We start from the raw sequence: 10029 nt of genomic DNA, 5'->3' as shown, positions 1-10029 counted from the left end.
CTGGGATTACAGCTGCCTGCCACCACGCCCAGCAAATTTTTGCAGTTTTTAGTAGAGACGGGGTTTCACCATGTTGATCAGGCTGGTATCAAATTCCTCACCTCAGGTGATTCGCCTGCCTCGGCCTCCCAAAGTACTGGGATTACAGGCATAAACCACCACGCCCAGTCCCCGGTTAATTTTTGCATTTTTAGTAGAGATGGGATTTCGCCATTTTGGCCAGGCTGGTCTCAAACTCCTGACCTCAGGTGATCCACCCATCTCAGCCTCCCAAAGTGCTAGAATTACAGGTGTGAGCCATGGAGTTCAAGACCAGCCTGGCCAACATGGTGAAACCCCATCTCTACTAAAAATACAAAAATTAGCCGGGTGTGGTGGTAGCTGCCTGTAATCCCAGTTACTTGGGAGGCTGAGGCAGGAGAATTGCTTGAGCCCAGGAGGCAGGGGTTGCAGTGAGCTGAGATCACTGAGATCACGCCACTGCACTCCAGCCTGGGTGACATACCAAGACTCTGTCTCAAAAATAAATAAATAAATAAATAAATAAAAAATAAAGGGAGGCCAGGCGTGGTGGCTCACGCCTGTAATCCCTGTATTTTGGGAGGCCGAGATGGGAGGATTGCTTGAGCTCAGGAGTTCCAGACCAGCCTGGGCAACATGGTGAAACCCCATCTCTACAAAAAAAATACAAAAATTAGCCAAGTGTCGGGTGCATGCCTGTAGTCTCAGCTACTTGGGAGGCTGAGGTGGAAGGATCGCTTGAAGCCAGGATGTGGAGCCTACAGTGAGCTGTGATTGTGCCACTGCACTGCAGTCTGGGCAACAGAGTGAAACCCTGTCTCTAAATAAATAAATAAATAAATGGAAATAAATTTGCAAGAAAGTAAATACCGAGGGAGTTTGCCTAATAACTGTTCTAAAGTAATTTGTAAAATATTTATATTTTTTTGACATGGGAGTGTCGCTGTGTCACCAGGCTGGGGTGCAGTGGTGCAATCTTAGCTCACTGTAACCTCCACCTCTAAAGCAATTCTCCTGCCTTAGCCTCCCGAGTAGCTGGGACTACAGGCGCGTGCCACCATGCCTGGCTAATTTTTGTATTTTTAGTAGAGATGGGTTTCACTGTGTTAGCCAGGATGGTCTCGATCTCTTGACCTTGTGATCTGCCCACCTCAGCCTCCCAAAGTGCTGGGATTACAGGCGTGAGCCACCGTGCCCGGCCCTACCCTTACTTTTAAATGCAAGTTTTGCTGCATATTCAAATCTAGATTGACAGTCATTTTCTCTCACCACTTTCTAAGGACTCTGTGATTGCACTGGGCTTGCCCAGATGATCCAGGATTATCTTCCCAGCTCATGAGTCTCTTTTTTTCTGAGTCACAGCATTGCTATATCACTTAGGCAGGTCCAAAACCCCTGGCTTCAAGCAATCTCCCACCTCAGCGTCCCAAGTAGCTGGGATTATAGCACCTAGCACTCAAGATTCTTTTTTTAAAAGTTAATTTACGGCATGGCACAGTGGCTCATATCTGTAATCCCAGGACTTTGGGAGACTGATATGGGAGGATCACTTGAGCCTATGAGTTCAAGACCAGCCTGGGCAACATATTGAGACTTCGTCTCTACAAAACATATCAAAATTAATTGGGTATGGTGGCATGTGCCTGTGGTCCCAGCTACTTGGCAACTCCAGCCTGGGCAACAAAGCAAGACTCCATCTCGAAAAAAAAAAAAAAAAAAAATTGTGTAGAGATGAGGTCTTGCCTGGTTGCCCAGACTGGTGTCAGCTCATGGTCTCAAGGACTTCTCCCATCTCGGTCTCCCAAAGTGCGAGCATCACAGGCATGAGCCACCATGCCTGGCCTTATTGGCTACTTGAATATCCTTTTTTGTGAAGTGTCCATTTAAGTAATTTGCCCATTTTTCTTTTAGACTGTCTGCCTGCCTTATTGGTTTCTAGGGATTCTTTATAATTTCTGTAATGAGTCCTTTTTTAATACGTGTATTTTGAGTATTCCATCCTTCTTGTGGTTGCCTTTTCAGTCTCTTCATGGTGTCTGTGGAAGAACAGACGTTTTATTATTTATTTTTGGGGGGAGATAGTATCTCGCTGTTACCCAGGCTAGAGTGCAGGGGCACGCATAATCACGGCTCCCTGCAGCCTTGAACTCCTGGGCTCAAGCGATCCTTCTACCTCAGCCTCCTGAGTAGCTGGGACTACAGACGTGCACCACTACAGCTGGCTTAGATGTTTTCATGTTTTTTTTTTTTTTTTTGGAGACGGAGTTTCAATCTCGTTGTCCAGGCTGGAGTACAGTGGTGCGATCTTAACTCACTGCAACCTCTGCCTCACGAGTTCAAGCGATTCTCCTGCCTCAGCCTCCCAAGTAGCTGGGATTACAGGCTTGAGCTACCATGCCTGGCTAATTCTTGTATTTTTAGTAGAGACAGGGTTTTGCTTGTCTCGAACCCCTGACCACAGGTGGTCCACCCAACTGGACCTCCCAAAGGGCTGGGATTATAGGCCTGAGCCACTGCACCAGGCCTCTATTCTTTTTTCTTTTTCTTTTTTTTTCTCAGACGGAGTCTCGCTCTGTCACCCAGGCTGGAGTGCAGTGGCGTGATCTCAGCTCACTGCAACCTCCGCCTCCCGGTTTCAAGTGATTCTCATGCCTCAGCATCTTAAGTAGCTAGCTACTTTTTGTATTTTTAGTAGAGACGGGGTTTCACCATGTTAGCCAGGATGGTCTCGATCTCCTGACCTCGTGATCCACCCGTCTCGGCCTCCCAAAGTGCTGGGATTACAGGCTTGAGCCACCCCGCCCGGCCGACCTGCTGTTTCTTTGGTTTTTTTTTTTTTTCTCAGACGGAGTCTCGCTCTGTCAGCCAGGCTGGAGTGCAGTGGTGCGATCTCAGCTCACTGCAAGCTCTGCCTCCCAGGTTCATGCCATTCTCCTGCCTCAGCCTCCTGAGTAGCTGGGACTACCGGCGCCCATCACCATGGCCGGCTAATTTTTGTGTTTTTAGTAGAGACGGGGTTTCACCGTGTTAGCCAGGATGGTCTTGATCTCCTGACCTCGTGATCCACCTGCCTTGACCTCCCAAAGTGCTGGGATTACAGGCGTGAGCCACCGTGCCCAGCCGCTTTTTTTCTTTTGAGACGGAGTCTCACTCTGTTGTCCAGGCTGGAGTGCACCGTCGCCATCTTAGCTCACTGCACCCTCTGCCGCTTGGGTTCAAGCAATTCTCCTGCCTCAGCCTCCCAACTAGCTGAGATTACGGATGCCCACCACCACGCCCTGCTAATTTTTGTATTTTTAGTAGAGATGGGGTTTTGCCATGCTGGCCAGGCTGGTCTCAAACTGCTGACCTCAGGTGATCCACCTGCCTCGACCTCCCAAAGTGCTGGGATTACAGGTGTGAGGCACCGTGCCTGGCTAATTTTTGTATTTTTAGTAGAGACAGGGTTTTGCCATGTTGGCCAGGCTGGTGTCAAACTCCTGACCTCAGGTGACCCACCCACCTCGGCTTTCCAATGTGCTGGGATTACAGGCGTGAGTCACTGCGCCCGGCCCATCTCATGATCCTTAATGACATCTGGAAAGACTCTTTTTCCAAATAAGGTCACACTCTGAGGTGGAGGGACACTGAGACATGGACATGCCTTTCTGGGGTCCCCACGCAGCCTGGGGGGAGGAGGCGGGAAGGCAGATGGGAGTAGCCTCCTAAGGGGCCATGGGGCCCATCACACACCTTTCAACATGCACACCCTCTGACCTAGAGGTTCCACAACTCAGAGTACACCCCGGGGACCCGCGCAGTGTACAGACAGACTCAGAGCCTGCCCCAGGACCCGCACAGTGTACAGACACACTCAGAGCCTGCCCCGGGGACCCGCACAGTGTACAGACACACTCAGAGCCTGCCCCGGGGACCCGCACAGTGTACAGACACACTCAGAGCCTGCCCTGGGGAGCCGCAGCATGTACAGACAGACTCAGAGCCTGCCCCGGGGACCCGCATGGTGTACAGACAGACTCAGAGCACGCCCCGGGGACCCGCACCATGTATAGACAGACTCAGAGCCTGCCCCAGGACCCGCACGGTGTACAGACAGACTCAGGGCACACCCTGGGGACCTGCACCATGTACAGACAGACTCAGAGCTTGCCCCGGGGACATGCACAGTGTAGACACACGTGTTCTCTGGTCCTATAACATGCTCTATCACTTTAACAAATATGAGAAACAGAAGCTTTCTTCAGGGTCCCCGTGTCTCCCTGCAGACATGGTGGAGCTGCTGCTGCTGCAGAGTGCACAGGTGCACCAGTTGGTCCTGCAGAACTGGATGCTCAAGGCCCTGCCCCCAGCCCTGCAGGTAGGCTCAGCCCCTAGCAGACCACAAAGTCAAGGAAACACAGGGTCTGAGTGGTTTTTTCCTCTGGAAATTTCTGCATCTGTGTAGCTCCGAAAGGGCGTTCCTGGCTCAGGTCTGCAGTCAGTCTGGCTGTGAAGCCTCCGTCCCCATCGAGTCCCAGCCAGATGAGGAATGGGTTGCACAATTTGGGACTGGGGAGGGGCCTCCTCTGGAAGGATGCTTAGACCCCCTCCATCCTGCCTATCACACGGAACCGGCCCCAGTTAGGAACAGGGCGGGAGTGGAGGTGGGGAGCAGCCTGGGCCGCATCCTGAGCTGCAGGTGTGTCTGTGGCAGGACCCGCCGTGTGCCCCCCGGGGGGTCCCACGAGCTGCCAGGCCAAGGCTGCCCGTCGTGCACCACCACCACCACCACCATGCTGCGTGGCCACCTGGGGCCGCCACCGTCCTCCAGCCCGCCCCTAGCCCGTGGATGCCCAGCCCACCCTGAGTGTGAGTCACAGAGACCCTGGCCGGGGCACCCTCCACCCCCAGGCTTCCTCAGGGCTGTGGGCTGTGGCGGGTCCATGGAAAGGAGCAAGGAGAGACCCTGCTGCCCCCTAGAGTGGCCACGTGAGTGTGGACCGCAGGCCCCTCCTGAGGAAGCTGGGCAGGCTCGCTTTCTGGCCACAGGGCCATTCCAGGGGGCATCCCTTGCTCTGGGACCCCTGCAGTGAGAGGCCTGTGAACCCGCGCAGGGCAGCAGCCCCTCCCAGGGACCCTTCCTTTCCTGTAGGGTGGCGCCGGCCCACCTGGGAGCCTCAGGTCCCCCCCTTCCATCATGGAGGTAAAGTTGAGGCCGTGGACACCACCAGACTGATGATCCTGAAATAAAGATTTCATCTGGAAAGAGTTTAAGAAAACCTCAGCTCAGGAGCCAGAATCGGAAAGATCAATAACTTTAGCCACATGGAAGTGTAAACATCCTGATGGGAAAAACACCACAAAGTCAAATTTAGTAACTAGGGACACCCATTTACCACAGCTGTGGAGCAGACTCCCACTAAAGAAGTAGCGGTGCATAGTTCAATGCCTGTAGTCCCAGCATTTCAGAGGCTGAGACAGGAGAATCACTTGAGCTCAGGAATTTGAGACCAGCCTGGGTCACATAAGAAGACCCCGTCTCTACAAAAAGTAAATTAAAAAAACTAGTCAGGTGTGGTGATATGCACCTGGGATCTCAGCAGTTCTGGGGGCTGAGACGGGAGGATTGCTTGAGCCCAGGAGTTAGAAGCTGCAGGGAGCTGTGACGGAATCACTGCACTCTAGCCTGGACCACAGAGCAAGCCCCTGTCTCAAAAAATAAAATAAAAAAGTGAAAGAAGCAAGCTGTGTATCACGTGATCCCTTTTGAGTTAAAAAAAAACAAACAAAAACAAACGGAGAGTGCTAATGCTACAAATGCAGAAATCTCTACGAGCTGGTTTGCACCGCTCTTGTTCCTGTAAAGCAAAGGTGAGTGCTGGGCAGTGGCGGGGCGGCTTCCTGTCCTCAGGTCAGTTTCCTTCTGTGCTCTGGGATTTCTTACCATGTGGATAGGCTACCTTGACTATTTCTTTTTTTTTTTTTTTTTTTTTGAGACGGAGTCTTGCTCTGCCACCTGGGCTGGAGTGCAGTGGCCAGATCTCAGCTCACTGCAAGCTCCACCTCCCGGGTTCACGCCATTCTCCTGCCTCAGCCTCCCGAGTAGCTGGGATTACAGGCGCCCGCCACCTTGCCCGGCTAGTTTTTTGTGTTTTTAGTAGAGATGGGGTTTCACCGTGTTAGCCAGGATTGTCTCGATCTCCTGACCTGGTGATCCGCCTGTCTCGGCCTCCCAAAGTGCTGGGATTACAGGCTTGAGCCACCGCGCCCAGCCGACTATTTCTTTTCTTTACTTTTTTTGTTAGTTTTTTTATTTGGTGCAATTATGTTTCTTTGCTCTTTTAATGTTATTTACATATTTTTAAGTATTTATATAAGCTTTCATTCACCCCCCATTAGCACAGATTCCTTCATTCCTGAAGTTCCGCACAAGGAGGAACCCTGTCCCAGTGCTTCCATCCTTGAAAGTTTGCAGGTAGGAGACAGGATGGCCAGAGCTGCCACTGAGCTGCAGGGGCCTCTGCTCTGGCTGACCTGGCCTCAGAGCTCCCCAGGGAGAGCCACGTGGTGCCCACATGGATGGACGGGTGTGAGCACCGAAGAGCCCAGTGCAGCTGCTGGCGGTAACACTCACTTCTCTCAAAACCATCTTTTCGTGCCTCTTGAAGGTGATTCCAGAGACTCTGTGCTCTCGTTAAAAGCTCAAACCAAAGCTCTGACTCCGTTTCCTCTCTTCATGGTGACTTTCTAACATGGCATTTCTCTTTCCTTCTCTTAAATATTTTTCAACCGAATTTTTCATACAACAGAGGGAAGAAATGTCACAGGAAGTGGTGGTCTTTGGATGGCCTGGTCTTGGTGGGTTCACGGGGATGAAGGGCTCTGGCATCCTGAGTGTCCGGTTAGGGCACAGCTGGGCTGGCTTAGCCTTGACTGGCCTGCAGGAGGGGTGGGGTCACGCCTGAGGGTGGGGCAGAGATGAGATCACCCCCATATGCAGTCCCCCCTGGTCTACCTTGGTCCCCCTGGGTGGGCTGAAGAGCTCAGAGCAGGCCCTGAAAGTGGACTTGGGCTGCTTGGCAGGGGTTTGGGGGTCTGGGTGCCTGGTACCTGGTAGTTAGGAGTGCGGGCTTCTCATGGCCACACCTCCTTGCCTGTGGTCAGGAGAGTGGGGCGGGGGGTGGTAGGTGGGGGTTCAGGGCACATTGTACACACCTGTACACCTGATAAGGTGGGTGACACTCACTGAGAGAGGTTGAAGATGACCCAGAGATAAAGGCAGCACATACGTGTGGGTCGGAGCCCCCACGGGGCCAGCAGATCCGCAGATTTAACGCAACTCCAGTCAAGGATCCAGATTCTTCCTGGCACGCGAGGAGCTGAATCTGGAACACACAGAGAAGGTGAAGGGCCGGGTGACTCTGGGAGCAGAAGGATGAGGAGGGACCTGCTCTGATGATCCTGTGGCTTGCAAGAGGGTCCAGAATCAGGACAGTGTGACTGGGGACAGGCTGGGCAGTGGTGACCCAACTCCCAAGTTCCTAGAGTAGGACACTGCCCTGTACGGGTAAGAGGTGATGCTACTGCTGCCTGGGCCACGGGTGGCTCTTCCTCAGGTTTAGGTCAGTAGGGCATTTGCTCACATTCCCTAAAGAAAGAAAGGGTTGGGGCCAGGCACGGTGGCTCACACCTATAATGCCAGCGCTTTGGGAGGCCCAGGTGGATCCATCACTTGAGGTCAGGAATTTGAGCCCAGCCTGGCCAATATAGTGAAACCCCATCTCTACTAAAAAATACAAAAATTAGCCAGGCGTGGTGGCGCACACCTGTAGTACAAGCTACCTGGGAGGCTGAGGCAGGAGAATCACTCCAAAAAAAAAAAAAAAAATACATGATCGAGCTGGGCACGGTGTGGTGGCTCACACCTGTAATCGCAGCACTTTGGGAGGCTGAGGTGGGCAGATTACTTGAGGTCAGGAGTTCAAGCCTAGCCTGGTCAACACAGTGAAACCCTGTCTCTACAAAAATTAGCTGGGCGTAGTGGTGCACACTTATAGTCCCAGCTGCTTGGGAGGCTGAGGCAGGAGAATGGCTTGAGCCCAGGAGGCAGAGGGTACAATGAGCCGAGATTGCACCGCTGCACTCCAGCCTGGGCAACAAAGCAAGACTCTATCTCAAAACAAAACAAAACAAAACAGGCCAAGCACAGTGGCTCATGCCTATAATCCCAGCACTTTGGGAGGCCAAGGTGGGTGGATCATGAGGTCAGGAGGATGGAGACCATCCTAGATGACACGATGAAACCCTGTCTCTACTAAAAATACAAAAAAATTAGCCAGATGTGGTGGCAGGCACCTGTAGTCCCAGCTACTCGGGAGGCTGAGGCAGGAGAATAGCATGAACCCGGGAGGCAAAAGTTGCAGTCAGCCGAAATCATGCCACTGCACTCCAGCCTGGGCAACAGAGCGAGACTCTGTCTCAAAAACAAAACAAAACAAAAAAAACCAGGGTTGTGTTCAATAATACATATAAATACTTCCAACCAATAATACCTCCAAATCAAAAAAAAAGAAAAACCAGTAAAAAGGGCAGAAGACACAAGCAGTCCCTTACAGGAGAGGGGATGAAGAGAGAGGCTGGGCGGAGTGGCTTATGCCTGTAATCCCAGCACTTTGGGAGGCCGAGGCGGGTGGATCATGAGGTCAGTAGATCAAGACCATCCTGGCCAACATGGTGAAACCCTGTCTCTTCTAAAAATACAACAACAAATTTGCTGGGCGTGGTGGTACACGCCTGTAGTCCCAGCTACTCGGGAGGCTGAGGCAGGAGAATCATTTGAACCCGGGAGGCAGAGGTTGCAGTCAGAAATCATGCCACTGCACTCCAGCCTGGGCGACAGAGTGAGACTACGTCTCAAAAAAGGAAAAAAGAAAAAAGAAAAAAAAGATGAAGAGATAGCCTCACTGATGGTGGGACACAGGGCAGCTCCAGCGCACATCACAGACCCTGTCCACGAGAGGGCTGGGACCACCCAGGCTGGGTCTGGGCCCCAGGGTCACTGGCTGTGGGCTGCTGGGGGCACTAGTGGCCCAGCTCTGCAGTCGTGTCTGAGCACTACCCAGTAAAGCCAGACCCCCACGTCCTCAGCTCCCAGGAATTCCCAAGAAGCCCTGAGCGCCACAGGATGGGATGTGAACAGAGGCTCCTGGGGCTCGGTTCTAACAGCAAACAAGAACCTCCAAAATCCCACCCACAGCTGGCAGGTCTCCAGGCCTCCCAGTCTCTTCGGGGCTTTTGAATGTGAATCCCAACTGTGTGCTCTTGTTACAAGCTTGGATTAAAGCTGACTCCGTTTTCTATTTTCACGAGCACTTTTTCGACATTAAGCGAGTTCCACGGTAAACAGAACGCTCTCCATGGAAGCGCGCGGTGGTGCAGCGACTTCAGGAACAGAGGGGCCTGGCCTGTGTTCCCAAGGGGACAAGTCCAGGCTAAGCCAGGACGCAAGTCCAGTGGGAAGGCATTTTCATGACCCGAAATCATTTTATAGGACAAACCGATGATCAGAATGGTAGTAGCCCCAGGTTTTAGGGCTCGCGAGGGTCTCTGAGGTGCTGCTCGGAGGCCTCGCCATGGCCCGGCTGGAGCGGTGTTGGTGGCCGGGGGCCGGGTCGGGAGGCCCCGGGGAACCAGCGCCATCGCGACGCGCTGCCCTGACGAAGGCGCGTGCGCTGGCGCTGAAACGCCAGGGTTTACTCGAATATCCGAATACTCAGGAGGTAAAGCAGGAAATACTGACGCAAGCCTTTTCTACGGAAGGACGGGCCGCGGCACCCAAGCCCCTCGAGGCCCTTCCTCTCCGGGGGCGCAGGCTCCGGGCAGGGACCCCCGGGAAGGGCAGGAGGCTCCGGGCAGGGACCCCCGGGAAGGGCGCAGGCTCCGGGCAGGGACCCCCGGGAAGGGCAGGAGGCTCCGGGCAGGGACCCCCGGGAAGGGCAGGAGGCTCCGGGCAGGGACCCCCGGGAAGGG

General features: G+C 53.3%; 1 protein-coding gene across 1 annotated transcript in view; it reads left to right on the top strand.

Annotated features, from left to right (window-relative positions):
• The window catches only part of LOC105520495 (chromosome unknown open reading frame, human C21orf58), a 22008-nt gene extending 16264 nt beyond the window's left edge, over positions 1–5744 (top strand). Inside the window, 2 exon segments of the mRNA XM_011954246.1 lie at positions 3782–4378; positions 4715–5744. Of these exon segments, the coding sequence (XP_011809636.1) occupies positions 3782–4378; positions 4715–4867 (750 nt within the window). The 3' untranslated portion in view covers positions 4868–5744.
• The last annotated feature ends 4285 nt before the right edge of the window (positions 5745–10029 follow it).

The sequence above is a fragment of the Colobus angolensis genome, unplaced genomic scaffold (genome assembly GCF_000951035.1).
Source record: "Colobus angolensis palliatus isolate OR3802 unplaced genomic scaffold, Cang.pa_1.0 Scaffold38, whole genome shotgun sequence".
Taxonomy (NCBI): domain Eukaryota; kingdom Metazoa; phylum Chordata; class Mammalia; order Primates; family Cercopithecidae; genus Colobus; species Colobus angolensis.
The sequence above is the reverse complement of the archived record's forward strand: the minus strand, read 5'-3'. Positions and strand labels throughout refer to the sequence as shown.